Source organism: Pristiophorus japonicus, chromosome 18 (genome assembly GCF_044704955.1).
Source record: "Pristiophorus japonicus isolate sPriJap1 chromosome 18, sPriJap1.hap1, whole genome shotgun sequence".
NCBI classification, from domain to species: domain Eukaryota; kingdom Metazoa; phylum Chordata; class Chondrichthyes; family Pristiophoridae; genus Pristiophorus; species Pristiophorus japonicus.
This window is the reverse complement of record NC_091994.1, coordinates 33,933,884-33,951,790: the sequence shown is the minus strand read 5'-3', so window position 1 is coordinate 33,951,790 and position 17,907 is coordinate 33,933,884. Positions and strand designations below refer to the sequence as shown.

At 51.7% G+C, this 17,907-nt stretch overlaps 1 protein-coding gene across 1 annotated transcript in view; it reads left to right on the top strand.

Annotated features, from left to right (window-relative positions):
- The window catches only part of LOC139228641 (dedicator of cytokinesis protein 7-like), a 265,121-nt gene that overhangs the window by 156,137 nt on the left and 91,077 nt on the right, over positions 1-17,907 (top strand). Inside the window, exons 15-17 of the mRNA XM_070859854.1 lie at positions 4,549-4,663; positions 5,715-5,785; positions 6,604-6,745. Coding sequence (XP_070715955.1) covers positions 4,549-4,663; positions 5,715-5,785; positions 6,604-6,745 — 328 coding nt within the window. The remainder of the gene's footprint in view (positions 1-4,548; positions 4,664-5,714; positions 5,786-6,603; positions 6,746-17,907) is intronic.

Sequence of the window (17,907 nt, the reverse complement as noted above, 5' to 3'; positions counted from 1 at the left end):
GATAAGCTGTCACTCTGCAGATTGTCCATGCCTCGTGTGCGTGCCCAATGCTGGTAATCCAGCCTACGTGTCAGCCAGGACGCTGGGCACACACTCGGAATTCGAGCGCTTTTGACACCGACACTTGTTTTGCCGACCATGGTTGCAATATTAACATTTCACAAATACCATGCACCTCCGGGCATTAATCCAATCCAGTGCCAGGTGCAGAATGACGCAGGGCAGCTTCTCATTTAATGATCTGTGGACTAATGCCAACTCTGAACAACATCAGCTCGGAAAGTGGCGCAAAAGCACCTTCAGAGTCTGTCTGGCTGCTCCGACTGTCAATCGAGATCTCAAACTCTGAATACAGCTCCCTTTCAAACTCAGCGGCACATATTTATAATAATGTATGTCTATCTGTGTGTTGGTGTGTATGTGTAGCACAGGCTTAGTAGCTCTACAGTGTACAGCAGACATCTGCCGAGTACATACTCACAGTTACTCCCCTGTGTGTCTCATAGACACTCTGTGTGGTTCACAGTTACCTCCATGTATGGTTTGCAGTTACACCTCTGTGTGTCACTCACACTGTAATCCATTGGCAGCCAGGACTGCAATTCACTTGCACCGAAATCGGAGTCAGTTTTGAGCATTAGCTGCAGGTCCCAGTTCTTGCTTTAGTCACTGTGAACCACATTATTCACACTTCCTTCCCAACCTCTCACTGGAGGTGGCCCAGCGAGAAGTGGATGCAGCAGCAGACGTGGGTTTGCTGCCCGAATCATTGAGTTCCTGGTCTCCGGCGCACTGTGTTGTGAGGTTCTGAGAACCTCGGGAGACAGAGCGAGAGAGAGAATCGGTGAGTATTTCATGTCAGGCAGCGTGAGAGAAGGCCTTTCCGAGGACAAACATGACCACAATAACCATGGCAGAAAGACTTGCATTTATATAGCGCCTTTCACAACCTCATCACGTGATTTACAGCCAATGAAGTACATTTTGAAGTCTAGTCACTATTGTAATGTACGAAATGCAGCAGCCAATTTGTGCACAGCAAGGTCCCACAAAAAGCAATGTGATAATGACCAGATAATCTGTTTTTTTTTGGAATGTTGGTTGAGGGATAAATATTGGCCAGGACACTAAGGATAACACCGATGCTCTTCTTCGAATGCTAAAATGGGATCTTTTAAATCCAGCTGAGAGGAGGGAACGGGGCCTTGGTTAACGTCTCATCCTCAGCACTGCACTGGAGTGTCAGCCTAGATTTTGCGCTGAAGTCTCCAGAGCAGGACTTGAACCCACAACCATCTGACAATCACCAGCCTCATTTAAGCAGTGACCCCATACCATACACTGGTAAGATTGGCAGCAATATCATGAGAAATTTTAGCTTCATTGCCACGTTATTGACTGAGCCACAAGACCTGTATGGTTTATGTCTCTCAGGCCTGGTTTCCTGAAGTTGGCCACCTGCACCTCACTAACTTTAACCAGATCCTGACCCCATCAGTCACTGAACTCTGCAATAAAGACAGCACCTGACTTAAAGTTCAATTTAAACATTTTTCCAATCTCTGATCAAACTCCTCAAGCTGACCACCTCTATTTTCTTGCAGAAACAGTGCTTTCTGTTGTTGATTCACACTGGCAGGACAGGCTGGGGTTGGGATTGGGGCCTACCCTGAGCTGAGGCTGCACGAGTCCCACTTTAGAATGCTGCAGATTCCTTTATAATTGCCTGCTTTAACGCCGAGCTCTATGTTTAACTGAGGGGTGCTCAAAGCAGCAGCCGTAATCACCGTATTCAGCAAGAATCGACAGCGGGTGCCGGAAACATTCCAGTTAGCTTTACAAGCAGTCACAAGTAATAGAAAATAGGTGCAGGAGTAGGCCATTCGGCCCTTCTAGCCTGCACCATAAACTGGTAGGAGAGTCAGCAGCCAGAGGACACAGATTTAAGGTAATCGGCAAAAGAGCCAGAGGTGAGATGAGGAGAAGTTTTTTTTACGCAGCTAGTTGTTATGATCTGGAACGCACGGCCTGAAAGGATGATGGAAGCAGATTCAATAGTAACTTTCAAAAGGGAATTGGATAAATATTAGAAGAGGAGAAGAATGGCTTTGGGGAAAGACCAGGGGAGTGGGACTAATTGGATAGCTCTTTCAAAGAGCTGGCACAGGCACGATGGGCTATATGGCCCCCTTCTGTGCTATAAGATTCTATGAAGACTTCAGGAAGATGTCCTGATGAAAATGAAGAGTGTGGTGGTTGTAAATGGCGTGGTCTATATTCCTTATTTAAATAAGCCGTTCTCCCTGAGCGATAGAAATACAAACATAAAGCCCGAGTGTCCTCCACACTGACACCGCGCCCTCAGTCATCACCATATCTGCAACTGAAACAGAGTCAGTCAGATTCCAGGAGAAATTATGAGTTAAATTGCGGGGAACCGTTAACTTTCAGTTCAGTTTGAATTTTTACGGAGTTTCAAGAGTGGAAGCGTGAGTCCTTTTCTGCGTGGTGCCAAACTGAAATTTGTTGTTGGGAGATGCATGGAGCGGACCGAGGTGGGGCACCTGGTCTCTTGCCATCTTCCCATAGCAGTTGTGTTTAGGAGCTCAGAATGCAGGGAATGTGTGGGTAAAGCCCGATACTGACACAGTGTGTCCTCAGGTACTGTCCCCCTCTCCAACATCAAACTACCGCCCCATCTCCAACCTCACTTTCCTCTATAAAATCCTTGAACGTGTTGTCACCTCCCAAATCCGTGCCCATCTTTCCCAGAATGCCATGTTTGAAGCCCTCCAATCCGGTCCCTGCCCTTGCCACTGTACTGCAACGCCTCTCATCAAAGTCACAAATGACATCCTTTGTGATTGTGACAAAGGTAAACTATCCCTCCTCATCCTTCTCGACCTGTCTACAGTCTTTGACACGGTTGACCACTCTATCCTTCTCCAATGCCCCTCCACTGTCGTCCAGCTGGGTGGGACTGCATTGCCTGGTTCCATTCTTATCTATCTAATCGTAGCCAGAGAATCACCTGCAATGGTTTCTCTTCCCTCTCCCGCATCATTACCTCTGATGTCCCCCAAGGATCTATCCTTGGCCTCCTCTCATTTCTCATCTACATGTTGCCCCTTGGTGACATCAGCAAACACAGCGTCAGTTTCCACATGTACGCTGATGACACCCAGCTTTAACTCACCGCTACTTCTCTTGACCCCGCCACGGTCTCTAAATTTTGAGACTGCTTGTCCGACATCCAGTTCTGGATAAGCAGAAATTTTCTCCAATTAAATATTAGGAAGACCAAAGCCATTGACTTTGGGTCCTGGCCACCGACTCTATCTCGCTCCCAACTTCTGTCTGAGGCTGAACTAGACTGTTTGCAACCTTGGTGTTATACTTGACCCTGAAGCAAGCTTCCAACCACATATCCGCGCCATAACTAAGGCCGCCTATTTCCACCTCCATAACATCGCCCGTCTCTGCCCCTGCCTCAGCTCATCTGCTGCTGAATCCCTCATCCATGCCTTTGTTACCACTAGACTTGATTATTCCAATGTACTCTTCTCTGGCCTCTTGCATTCTACCCTACGTAAACTTGAGGTCGTCCAAAATTCGGCTGCCCGTGTCCCAACTTGTACCAAGTCTCGTTCATCCATCACCCCTGTGCTACATTGGCTATTGGTCAGGCAACACCTCAATTTTAAAATTCTCATTCTAGTTTTCAAACCCCCCCAAAGCCTTGCCCCTCTCTACCTCTGTAATCTCCTTCAGCCCCACAACCCTCAAGATATCTGCGCTCTGTAATTCTGCCTTCTTGAGCACCCTGATTTTAATCACTCAACCATTGGTGGCCGTGCCTTCTGTTGCCTGGGCCGCAAGCTCTGGAACTCCCTCCATAAACCTCTCTACCTCTCTTTCCTCCTTTAGGATGCTCCTTAAAATATACCTCCTAGAACAAGCTTTGGGTCATTTGCCCTAATTTCTCCTTATGTGACTCGATGTCAGTTTTTTTGTCTTGTAACACTCTTGTGAAGCACCATAGGACATTTCATTATGTTAAAGATGCTATATAAATACAAGTTGTTGTTGTTGTTGTTGTTGTGTCAGACTATATGGGATCCTTTGGGACTGTAGAGGGACCAGGGGCAGAGGTCATGTGTATACTGTAGGGAGACCAGGAGCAGAATCACATGTGTACTATATGGGAAATGGGAGCAGAGGTTAGTGGAGCTAGTAGAGGGAATTAGAACAGTGTCCACACATTGAAGATTGGCTATGCATGGACTGTATGGGAGATCACAGCTGAGGCCATATGTGTACTGTACAGGGGATCGGAGCAGAGCCCACATACGTACTGTATCTTTGCCTTACGTCACTTCCCTGGATAGTAAACTCCCAATGACTGACAGGGTGATGGAAATTTTCAGCAGTAGTTTGCAATACAGGCGCGAGCTCTGTCCCTGTGTTTGGGTGGGATGCTTTTCTGGTGGTAAAAGATGATGAATTCGTCACATCCTTAAATTATGTTGTCATCTGTTTTGTTTTCAGAAACCTCCTCTATGTCTACCCTCAATTCCTCAACTTCACAAACCGACAGGGATCAGCACGGAACATCACTGTGAAAATCCAGTTCATGGGCAGCGAGGCCAGCAGTGGCCTGTCGGTGAGAGACTTGCGCCAGGAGTCAGGCAATAAAATGGTGCCACCTTAGAATTATCAGCCATATCAAGTCTCTGGGCAATGTTCTCCCTAATTGTTTTTGGGTGCGCGGCCTCGTTAAGGGGCTGTGCGGCCCATTCACAGTTAAACTTAACACTGGGAAAGCCAGTTCCGGGAAACAGCTGAGAGGGAACACTGGTGCTGCATGGTGTGGAGTTCGAAGATAATGTGGGTGACGGTGTCAGGCACCGGGGCGTTTTAATTGTCAGTGGATGTAACGTGATGAACACCATTCTTATCCGCAGCCACGGGACTGCTTGGGAATGTCCCACAATCTCTCCAATCAGTGTGTGGCTCCTCCCTCAGTGTGTGGCCCCTCCCCTGTGTGTGGCCCCACCCCTCAATGAGTGGCTCTGCCCCTTGGTGTAGCCCCTCCCCTTGGTGTAGTCCCTCCCCTCAGTGTAGTTGCTCCCCTCAATGTGTGGCCCCTCCCCTCATTGCGTGGCCCTTCCCCTCAGTGTAGCCCCTCCCCTCAGTGTGGCCCCTCCCCTGTGTGTGGTCCCTCACCTCAATATGTGGCCCCACCCCTTGGTATAGCCCCTCCCCTCAGTGCAGCCCGTCCCCTCAGTGTAGCCCCTCCCTCATTGTAGCCCCCCTCGATGTGTGCCCCCTCCCCTCAGTGTAGCCCCTCCCTCATTGTAGCCCCCCTCGATGTGTGCCCCCTCCCCTCAGTGTAGCCCCTCCCTCATTGTAGCCCCCCTCGATGTGTGGCCCTCCCACTGATGCTGTGACCTACAGTGGTGAGACTAGATTTTGTTATCTCAGAAAGGAGGCTGTGAAGATGCACAGGATGGGAACAGTCGGTGAATTCCTGCAGCCAGGGTTCCAATCCAGTCAGCGAGCTCTGTGCCTCGCCCATCACCCAGCATCTCAGCCTTACTTGTGCCCACGCTGCCTCCGTGTCTGCAATGGTTGCATTCAGTTTGGTGACTTTAAATATCGCTTCTACCCTGTGACTCGGAGCTACAGATGATGTGATTAATACTTTCTTGCAGGTCATTTTTGGAAAATCTGGACATCCTGAATATGTGAATGAATCCTATACACCCGTCGCCTATCACAGCAAGTACGCACTGGGTGGGAGCACTGGATACTGCAGTGGGTTTGAGTTCAGTCTCGATTGAAAAGATGGAAATCTCTTCCCAGTGATGTTACCACGTGGATTGAGCTTTGGGCCCTGTAGCATGGTTACTGTGGGCCCATAGCGCAAAGGTGGTCAGAGTTTAGCAGTGATTGGCTCTCAACTGGTACTGTTGCCAACGCTGTCGCCATGATGTCATGAAGCAATGTTGCGGTGTCTGTACACCTTCTGTGTGTCTGTACACCCTCAGTGTGTCTGTACACTCTGTGTGTCTGTACACTCTCGGTGTGTTTGTACACCCTCAGTGTGTCTGTACACTCTGTGTGTCTGTACACTCTCGGTGTGTTTGTACAGCCTCAGTGTGTCTGTACACTCTGTGTGTCTGTACACTCTCGGTGTGTCTGTACACTCTCTGTGTGTCTGTACACTCTGTGTGTCTGTACACTCTCGGTGTGTCTGTACACTCTCAGTGTCTGTACACTCTCAGTGTGTCTGTACACACTCTGTGTGTCTGTACACTCTGTGTTCCTACTCTGTGTGTCTGTATTCCACAGTAACAATGGTTGCAAAGTGCCCTTTTGTCCAGTATATCTAAAATCATGAATCTTACATCACAGAAGGTGGCCATTCAGCCCATCGTGCCTGTGCCGGCTCTTTGAAAGCTATCCAAATTGTCCCAATCCACTGCTCTCTCTATCCAGAGCCCTGTAAATTTCTCCTTTTCAAGAATATGTAGCTTTAAATTCTGTCCCTGCTGTCTGTCATTACACCGGCTGATTGTTTGATTGGAACTCTCCCGTCAGATCTCCTTTCTTCTACGAGGAAGTGAAGATGAAGCTGCCCTCGGGCCTCACCGAAGACCATCACCTACTCTTCACCTTTTACCACATTATGTGTCAGCCCAAGCAGAGTCAGGACAGCCCCGAAGTGCCGGTGGGCTACAGTGTGAGTGTCCACGGCAGCACTGCGCGCTCGGTGAACCGCTGCTGATATTTTCCACCTCAGGTGTAAATCACCATTCAGTGGTACTGAGCCCACAGCCCAGGCATGTGCCAGGCTCCATGCCTGAGTTAGCAGAGTCCCGCTACGGCAGCAGGACAAGTGCTGCAATTGGCTTCAGCACTTCCTTTGGCCCAGTCGGAGGACGAACACGAAGCAGGTCTGAAGATGAGATCATTTGGTTTGATGACACACAGGTTTGATTCCGTTAACAAGCTCAGTGCCCACTATTGGAAACAGTTGTACTGAAAGCCATGTCGTACAGAGACCACTTGTCCGTAACTTTGAGGTGGAGCGTGATAATTCACGTGACCTGTCCAATATAATCGGGGAGCCAGTACATGGGGTGCAGGGACTTTAATATATGAATCAATCTTGTAAACTATACCCAGGCTGTTCTCAATACTAACCAAACCGGAACTTCACCGACCCACTTAAGATCAGGCCTATTTAAGAACAGGACTAATTTGCAAGAATCAGAATTTTTGCCCGGATTGAACTCGCTGGGGTCGATTTCCGTCTTTACATGGTGCGTGGGTGTGAAACATGGTCTGAGTGCATTGCAGAAAGGAGAGTCTGCCAGGGAGGATTGCCTCCGTTAGAGAAACCCGCCTGATTTCAATGGAAGAAAGTCAGACAGATTCTGTACCGACTGCTCCCTGCCAGTGTACACACTGTTCCATAGAAACATAGAAAATAGGTGCAGGAGTCGGCCATTCGGCCCTTTGAGCCTGCACCACCATTCAATAAGATCATGGCTGATCATTCCCTCAGTACCCCTTTCCTGCTTTCTCTCCATACCCCTTGATCCCCTTAGCCGTAAGGGCCATATCTAACTCCCTCTTGAATATATCCAATGAACTGGCATCAACAACTCTCTGCGGTAGGGAATTCCATAGGTTAACAACTCTCTGAGTGAAGAAGTTTCTCCTCATCTCAGTCCTAAATAGCCTACCCCTGATCCTAAGACGATGTCCCCTGGTTCTGGACTTCTGCACAGAAGGGCAGGAAAAAGAGTGGGAGAGCGATCGTGATAGGGGATTCAATGGTGAGGGGAATAGATAGGCGTTTCTGCGGCCGCTACCGAGACTCCAGGATGGTATGTTGCAAGGGTCAAGGATGTCTCGGAGCGGGTGCAGGGCATTCTAAAAAGGGAGGGAGAACAGCCAGTTGTCGTGGTGCACATTGGTACCAACGACATAGGTAAAAAAAGGGATGAGGTCCTACGAAACGAATTTAAGGAGCTAGGAGCTAAATTAAAAAGTAGGACCTCAAAAGTAGTACCAGTGCCACGTGCTAGTCAGAGTAGGAATCACAGGATAGCGCAGATGAATACGTGGCTTGAGCAGTGGTGCAGCAGGGAGGGATTCAAATTCCTGGGGCATTGGAACCGGTTCTGGGGGAGGTGGGACCAGTACAAACCGGACGGTCTGCACCTGGGCAGGACCGGAACCAATGTCCTAGGGGGAGTGTTTGCTAGTGCTGTTGGGGAGGAGTTAAACTAATATGGCAGGAGGATGGGAACCAATGCAGGGAGACAGAGGGAGACAAAAAGGAGGCAAAAGCAAAAGACAGAAAGGAGATGAGGAAAAGTGGAGGGCAGAGAAACCCAAGACAAAGAACAAAAAGGGCCACTGTACAGCAAAATTCTAAAAGGACAAAAGGTGTTAAAAAAACAAGCCTGAAGGCTTTGTGTCTTAATGCAAGGAGTATCCGCAATAAGGTGGATGAATTAACTGTGCAAATAGATGTTAACAAATATGATGTGATTGGGATTACGGAGACGTGGCTCCAGGATGATCAGGGCTGGGAACTCAACATCCAGGGGTATTCAACATTCAGGGAGGATAGAATAAAAGGAAAAGGAGGTGGTGTAGCATTGCTGGTTAAAGAGGGGATTAATGCAATAGTTAGGAAGGACATTAGCTTGGATGATGTGGAATCTATATGGGTAGAGCTGCAGAACACCAAAGGGCAAAAAACGTTAGTGGAAGTTGTGTACAGACCTCCAAACAGTAGTAGTGATGTTGGGGAGGGTATCAAACAGGAAATTAGGGGTGCATGCAATAAAGGTGCAGCAGTTATAATGGGTGACTTTAATATGCACATAGATTGGGCTAACCAAACTGGAAGCAATACGGTGGAGGAGGATTTCCTGGAGTGCATAAGGGATGGTTTTCTAGACCAATATGTCGAGGAACCAACTAGGGGGGAGGCCATCTTAGACTGGGTGTTGTGTAATGAGAGAGGATTAATTAGCAATCTCATTGTGCGAGGCCCCTTGCGGAAGAGTGATCATAATATGGTGGAATTCTGCATTAGGATGGAGAATGAAACAGTTAATTCAGAGACCATGGTCCAGAACTTAAAGAAGGGTAACTTTGAAGGTATGAGGCGTGAATTGGCTAGGATAGATTGGCGAATGATACTTAAGGGGTTGAGTGTGGATGGGCAATGGCAGACATTTAGAGACCGCATGGATGAACTACAACAATTGTACATTCCTGTCTAGCGTAAAAATAAAAAAGGGAAGGTGGCTCAACCGTGGCTATCAAGGGAAATCAGGGATAGTATTAAAGCCAAGGAAGTGGCATACAAATTGGCCAGAAATAGCAGCGAACCCGGGGACTGGGAGAAATTTAGAACTCAGCAGAGTAGGACAAAGGGTTTGATTAGGGCAGGGAAAATGGAGTACGAGAAGAAGCTTGCAGGGAACATTAAGGCGGATTGCAAAAGTTTCTATAGGTATGTAAAGAGAAAAAGGTTAGTAAAGACAAACGTAGGTCCCCTGCAGTCAGAATCAGGGGAAGTCATAACGGGGAACAAAGAAATGGCAGACCAATTGAACAAGTACTTTGGTTCGGTATTCACTAAGGAGGACACCAACAACCTTCCGGATATAAAAGGGGTCAGAGGGTCTATTAAGGAGGAGGAACTGAGGGAAATCTTTATTAGTCGGGAAATTGTGTTGGGGAAATTGATAGGATTGAAGGCCGATAAATCCCCAGGGCCTGATGGACTGCATCCCAGAGTACTTAAGGAGGTGGCCTTGGAAATAGCGGATGCATTGACAGTCATTTTCCAACATTCCATTGACTCTGGATCAGTTCCTAACGAGTGGAGGGTAGCCAATGTAATCCCACTTTTTAAAAAAGGAGGGAGAGAGAAAACAGGGAATTATAGACCGGTCAGCCTGACCTCAGTAGTGGGTAAAATGATGGAATCAATTATTAAGGATGTCATAGCAGTGCATTTGGAAAATGGTGACATGATAGGTCCAAGTCAGCATGGATTTGTGAAAGGGAAATCATGCTTGACAAACCTTCTGGAATTTTTTGAGGATGTTTCCAGTAGAGTGGACAAGGGAGAACCAGTTGATGTGGTATATTTGGACTTTCAGAAGGCTTTCGACAAGGTCCCACACAAGAGATTAATGTGCAAAGTTAAAGCACATGGGATTGGGGGTAGTGTGCTGACGTGGATTGAGAACTGGTTGTCAGACAGGAAGCAAAGAGTAGGAGTAAATGGATACTTTTCAGAATGGCAGGCGGTGACTAGTGAGGTACCGCAAGGTTCTGTGCTGGGGCCCCAGCTGTTTACACTGTACATTAATGATTTAGACGAGGGGATTAAATGTAGCATCTCCAAATTTGCGGATGACACTAAGTTGGGTGGCAGTGTGAGCTGCGAGGAGGATGCTATGAGGCTGCTGAGTGACTTGGATAGGTTAGGTGAGTGGGCAAATGCATGGCAGATGAAGTATAATGTGGATAAATGTGAGGTTATCCACTTTGGTGGTAAAAACAGAGAGACAGACTATCATCTGAATGGTGACAGATTAGGAAAAGGGGAGGTGCAACGAGACCTGGGTGTCATGGTACATCAGTCATTGAAGGTTGGCATGCAGGTACAGCAGGCGGTTAAGAAAGCAAATGGCATGTTGGCCTTCATAGCGAGGGGATTTGAGTACAGGGGCAGGGAGGTGTTGCTACAGTTGTACAGGGCCTTGGTGAGGCCACACCTGGAGTATTGTGTACAGTTTTGGTCTCCTAACTTGAGGAAGGACATTCTTGCTATTGAGGGAGTGCAGCGAAGATTCACCAGACTGATTCCCGGGATGGTGGGACTGACCTATCAAGAAAGACTGGATCAACTGGGCTTGTATTCACTGGAGTTCAGAAGAATGAGAGGGGACCTCATAGAAACGTTTAAAATTCTGACGGGTTTAGACAGGTTAGATGCAGGAAGAATGTTCCCAATGTTGGGGAAGTCCAGAACCAGGGGTCACAGTCTAAGGATAAGGGGTAAGCCATTTAGGACCGAGATGAGGAGAAACTTCTTCACCCAGAGAGTGGTGAACCTGTGGAATTCTCTACCACAGAAAGTAGTTGAGGCCAATTCACTAAATATATTCAAAAGGGAGTTAGATGAAGTCCTTACTACTCGGGGGATCAAGGGGTATGGCGAGAAAGCAGGAACGGGGTACTGAAGTTGCATGTTCAGCCATGAACTCATTGAATGGCGGTGCAGGCTAGAAGGGCTGAATGGCCTACTCCTGCACCTATTTTCTATGTTTCTATGTTTCCCCAACATCGGGAACATTCTTCCCGCATCTAACCTGTCCAGTCCCGTCAGAATCTTATATGAGGGTTTCTATGAGATCCCCTCTCATCCTTCTAAACTCCAGTGAATAAAGGCCCAGTTGATCCAGTCTCTCCTCATATGACAGTCGTGCCATTCCTGGAATCAGTCTGGTGAACCTTTGCTGCACTACCTCAATAGCAAGACATCCTTCCTCAGATTAGGAGACCAAAACTGAACACAATATTCCAGGTAAGGCCTCACCAAGGCCCTGTACAACTGCAGTAAGACCTCCCTGCTCCTATACTCAAATCCCCTAGCTATGAAGGCCAACATACCATTTGCCTTCTTCACCGCCTGCTGTACCTGCATGCCAACTTTCAATGACTGATGAACCATGACACCCAGGTCTCGTTGCATCTCCCCTTTTCCTAATCTACTGCCATTCAGATAATATTCTGCCTTCGTGTTTTTCCCTGCCAGTGTGCAGCCTGCTACCTGCCAGTGTACCCACTGTTCCCTGCCAGTGTACAGCCTGCTCCCTGCCAGTGCACTCACTGCTCCCTGCCAGTGTACCCACTGTTCCCTGCCAGTGTACAGCCTGCTCCCTGCCAGTGTACCCACTGTTCCCTGCCAGTGTACAGCCTGCTCCCTGCCAATGTACCCACTGTTCCCTGCCAGTGTACTCACTGCTCCCTGTCAGTGTACCCACTGTTCCCTGCCAGTGTACTCCCTGCTCCCTGCCAGTGTACCCACTGTTCCCTGCCAGTATACTCACTGCCCCTTGCCAGTGTACAGCCTACTCCCTGCCAGTGTACTCACTGCTCTCTGCCAGTGTACAGCCTGCTCCCTGCCAGTGTACCAGGTGCTCCTGGCCGAGAAATCCTGTATGAATTTTAGAAAACCAAAGCTGGTTGAGGATGTGAGGTGAGGGGCAGGTTCGGTGAGCTGCAGTAACCCAGTGTGAGCCGCAGCCTGGCTGCTGGGCCGGCACAAACTAGTAAAACCAAGCATTGCTGCCACTGGGCATGCGAGGAACATTGGTCCCCAGTCAACACTCTGCTCCACGGTAACAACAGAAACATATCCAACATGAAATGGAGAGGCTGAGCCTGGCTGTGCCTGTCCTTTATATTGGTTTCTCACAGTAATGAACTTTCCCCAAACATAGACCCTTTCTGCCGACATTTCAACCACCCGGAGGGAGAGCGGACTGCAGGCCGCAGCTCCAGGCAGCTCGAGTGCCACGACTCACCTCAGCTTCACCCACACTCGAGCAACTCTCCCCCCAGTGTAGGGTCTCCCCCGCCCCCCCCCCCCAGTGCAGGGTCTCTCTCCCACCCCCCTGTGCAGGGTCTCTCTCCCACCCCCCAGTGCAGGGTCTCTCTCCCCCCTCCCAGTGCAGGGTCTCTCTCCCCCCCAGTGCAGGATCACTCTTCCCCCCCCCCCCCCGAGTGCAGGGTCTCTATCACCCCCCCCCCCCAGTGCAGGGTCTCTCTCCCCCCCCCCCCCCCCAGTGCAGGGTCTCTCTTCTCCCCTCCCCCCCAGTGCAGGGTCTCTCTCCCCACTGCAGGTTCTCTCCCCCCCCAGTGCAGGGTCACTCACCCCCCAGTGCAGGGTCTCTCCCCCCCCAGTGCAGGGTCACTCACCCCCCAGTGCAGGGTCTCTCTTTCTCCCCCCCAGTGCAGGGTCTCTCTCCCCCCCCCCCAGTGCAGGGTCTCTCTCCCCAGTGCAGGTTCTCCCCCCCCCCCCCCAGTGCAGGGTCTCTCTTCTCCCAGTCCAGGGTCTCTCTCCCCCCAGTACAGGGTCTCTCTACCCCCCCAGTGCAGTGTCTCTCACTCCCCCCAGTGCAGTGTCTCTCTCTCCCCCAAGTGCAGGGTCTCTCTCTCCCCCCAGTGCAGGGTCTCTCTCCCCCCCCCCCCCCCAGTGCAGGATCTCTCTCCCTCCCCCCAGTGCAGGGTCTCTCTCCCCAGTGCAGGTTCTCTCCCCCCCAGTGCAGGGTCTCCCCCCCCCCCAGTGCAGGGTCTCCCCCCCCCCCCAGTGCAGGGTCTCTCTCTCTCCCCCCAGTGCAGGGTCTCTCCCCCCCCAGTGCAGGGTCTCTCTCCCCCCAGTGCAGGGTCTCTCCCCCCCCCCAGTGCAGGGTCTCTCTCTCTCCCCCCAGTGCAGGGTCTCTCTTCCCCCCCCCCCCCCCCAGTGCAGGATCACTCTCGCACCCTCCCCCAGTGCAGGCTCTCTCTCCCCCCCCAGTGCAGGGTCTCTCCCCCCCAGTGCAGAGTCTCTCCCCCCCCCAGTGCAGGGTCTCTCTCTCCCCCCGCCAGTGCAGTGTCTCTCTCTCCCCCCCAGTGCAGGGTCTCTCTCCCCCCAGTGCAGGGTCTATCTCTCCCCAGTGCAGTGACTCTCTCCCCCCAGTGCAGGGTCTCTCTCCCCCCAGTGCAGGGTCTCTCTCCCCCCAGTGCAGGGTCTCTCCCCCCCCAGTGCAGGGACTCTCTTCCCCCAGTGCAGGGTCTCTCTCCCCCCAGTGCAGGGTCTCTCTCCCCCCAGTACAGGGTCTCTCTCCCCCCCCCCAGTGCAGTGTCTCTCTCTCCCCCCAGTGCAGTGTCTCTCACTCCCCCCAGTGCAGTGTCTCTCTCCCCCCCCAGTGCAGGGTCTCTCTCTCCCCCCAGTGCAGGGTCTCTCTCCCCCCCTCCCCCCCCCAGTGCAGGGTCTCTCTCTCCCCCCAGTGCAGGGTCTCTCTCCCCCCAGTGCAGGGACTCTCTTCTCCCAGTGCAGGGTCTCTCTCCCCCCCAGTGCAGGGACTCTCTTCTCCCAGTGCAGGGTCTCTCTCCCCCCAGTGCAGGGTCTCTCTCCCCCCAGTACAGAATCTCTCTCCCCCCCCAGTGCAGTGTCTCTCTCCCCCCCCAGTGCAGTGTCTCTCTCTTCCCCCAGTGCAGTGTCTCTCACTCCCCCCAGTGCAGTGTCTCTCTCTCTCTCTCCCCCCAGTGCAAGGTCTCTCTCTCCCCCCCAGTGCAGAGTCTCTCTCCCCTCCCCAGTACAGGGTCTCTCTCCCCTCCCCAGTGCAGTGTCTCTCTCTCCCCCCAGTGCAGTGTCTCTCTCTCCCCCCAGTGCAGTGTCTCTCTCTCCCCCCAGTGCAGGGTCTCTCTCCCCCCCCAGTGCAGGGTCTCTCTCCCCCCAGTGCAGGGTCTCTCTCTCCCCCCAGTGCAGGGTCTCTCTCCCCCCAGTGCAGGGTCTCTCTCTCCCCCCAGTGCAGGGTCTCTCTCCCCCCAGTGCAGGGACTCTCTCCCCCCAGTGCAGGGTCTCTCTCCCCCCAGTGCAAGGTCTCTCTCCCCCCAGTGCAGGGACTCTCTCCCCCCAGTGCAGGGTCTCTCTCCCCCCAGTGCAGGGTCTCTCTTCCCCCCAGTGCAGGGACTCTCTCCCCCCAGTGCGGGGTCTCTCTCCCCCCAGTGCAGGGGCTCTCTCCCCCCAGTGCAGGGTCTCTCTCCCCCCAGTGCAGGGTCTCTCTCCCCCCAGTGCAGGGTCTCTGCCCCCAGTGTTGGTAATTTCCACCCAGTGCTTCCCAGCAGCAGTTATTTAAAAACAAAACGTTATACTCTTAGGCCAGAGACGAAGTGATGATTCCTGAATTTGACTTGGATTGTGATTGTGGGAGCATGGAATGTTGAGGCGGCTGCTCCCGGAGATTATCAGACACTTTCCTCATTCCACATTTCACTTGTGCTTGTTATGGCTTGTGCTTTTATTCAGATGCTGCTAACACTGTAAACAGAGTGTGTAATTCAATACAGAGAGCTCAGCAGACTTTATTATTAAATAAGGACCTCCCATTCATCCTTAGATGACAGGGAGACTCAATATAACACTTGGTAATAAATATAGAAATCAGTGTTATATATAACTGGATCACTGCTCCTTCCTGTCAGGATTAACACTGGGAAGCACAAACAATTGCTTCTAAATTTAAAATCATTTGCAAAATAATACTTCTTTTCAGCTGTGAAGACCCCATCTGCCTCCCCCGTCTATTCCGTGAGCACTGCTGGCCAGATTTTTAATTGCGCTCCACTCTAATTGGTCTCCATAGTAATTTCGTTACATTTATAAAGTGCAGTTGCCAATTGGAATCTTTCCTTTGAAAATTGAAAATAGAATTCCAGAAAATAATTAGTTAGGAATTCAGCTGAATAGATGACAAACTTAAAAGATATGAAATAAACGTGGGCTGAATGAACTCAGTGTGTTCATAAACCCTGACGTTGCTTTATTAATTTTTCCAGTGTTTTTGGCATCACATTTTTTAATGTTCAGGAGATTGCGTTCCCAATGCCAGATCCCTGCCACTTTCAGCAGTCAGAGTACCAGCCAACACCAACCCTTAAATGGGAAAGCAAAGATGTTATAAGCTCCTGGGATAACGGGGCAGTCCTATGAGAAGAGATTGCGTAGAATGGGCCTATATTCTCTGGAGTTTAGAAGAATGAGAGGTGTTCTCATTGAAATGTATTGGATTCTTAGAGGGCTTGACAGGATAGATGCTGAGAGGCTGTTTCCCCTAGCTGGAGAATCTAGAACTAGGGGTCATAGGGCCCAAGTTTCGGGCCGCGCCTAAAACGGTGCAGCCCCGACCTGGACGCCCGTTTTTCGCGCCACAAAATGCGCCTTAAAAAAACTTACATATTCTCCGGCTCCCTGCAGGTCCTCTGGAGCTGGGCGCGGCGCAGCACGAGCTGCGGGGGGTGGAGCTAGGTCCCTGCGCTGAAAACAGTGCCGGGACCGCTGCACATGCGCGCTACAGTGGGCACGCATGTGCAGTAGCTCCAGGCGCCCAAAACTGTGGGAGGGGCCCGAAGCACGCAGCCCCTAGCCCTGGCCGAATAGCCTCACTGGGGCTGTGTGAATAAGGCTTCTCCCACCCGACCGGACCCGACCCGACCCCCGCTCCCCCCCCCCCCCCACCCCCCGGCGACTCGACCTCTGCTTCCCCCGCCACCCCCCCGGTGACCTGACCCCCGCCCCCCCCCCCCCCCGGCGACCCGACCTCCGCGCCCCCCCCCCCCGACCTTCGCGACTCTCCCACCCCGACCTCCGCGACTCCCCCCTCCGGATCTCCGCGACTCTTCCCCCCCCCCCCCCCACCGGATCTCCGCGACCCCCCCCTCCAAGACCCGACGCCAACTACCTGTAAATTCAGCCCGAAGTCTTGGGCCCGGCCGTTCAGCCTCCTTCTCTCCCTCCCTGCCCCCCCTCCCTCCTCTCTCCTTCCCTCCTCTCTCCTTCCCTCCTCTCTCCTTCCCTCCCTCCCTCCCTCCTCTCTCCTTCCCTCCGTCCCTCCCTCCTCTCTCCTTCCCTCCCTCCTCTCTCCTTCCCTCCCTCCCCTTCCCTCCCTCCTCTCTCCTTCCCTCCTCCCTCCCTTCTCCCCTTCTCCCCCCTTCTCCCCCTCTCCCCCCTTCTCCCCCTCTCCCCCCCTTCTCCCCCTCTCCCCCCCTTCTCCCCCTCTCCCCCCTTCTCCTCCACTCCCCTTCTCCCACCCCCCACTCCCCTCCTCCCCAACCCCCCTCCTCCCCCCCACCCCACCTCTCCCCCCACCCACCCCCCACCTCCTGCCCCCCCCACCCCCACCCCCCTCCTCCCCCCCACCTCCTCCCCCACCCCCCTCCTCCTCCTCCCACCCCCTCCTCCTCCCCACACCTCCTCCTCCTCTCCCCCCCTCCCACCCACCCCCTCTTCCTCTCCCCCCCTCCCACCCCCTCCTCCTCTTCCACCCTCCCACCCCCTCCTCCTCTTCCCCCCTCCCACCCCCTCCTCCTCTCCCCCCCTCCTCCTCTCCCCCCCACCCCCCTTCTCCCCTTCCCCCTCCCTCCCCCCTTCTCCCCCTCCCCTCGCTGTCAGAAACACAGACACTGAGAGAGTGAGAGACACACACAGACAGACAGAGAGATAGAGACACACTCAGACAGAGAGAGAGATAGAGACACACTGGGGGGGCTGTCCCAGCACGCTGTTGGAGGACTCCCGGTGCTGCAGTCGGTAAGTAGAAAATGTTTTATTTATTGATTGTTTTAAATTTTTTAAATTTTTTTTGATTGATTTATTGGTTGATTTATTGATGTATTTATCATTTATTATTGATGATGGCTCTTTATTTGTAAAACTGAAGTGTTTAATGTTTGTAAACTTCCCTTTAAACCCCGCCCTATTCCCTACGCCTAATTTGTAACCTACACCTGATTTTCTAAAGACAGGGTTTTTTCGAACGTACAAAAATCTTCACTTACTCCATTCTAAGTTAGTTTGGAGTAAGTTTTCCCTGCCTAAACTTTGAAAACAGGCGTAAGTGGCCGGACACGCCCCCTTTTGAAAAAGAAATTCGGTTCCAAAGTGAAACTGTTCTAACTGACTAGAACTGGAGCAAACTAAATGCCAAGAATTCAAATTTCTAAGATACTCCATTCTAAACCAGTTGCTCCAAAAAAACAGGAGCAACTCAGGCCGAAACTTGGCCCCTATGTCTCAGGATAAGGAGTCGGCCATTC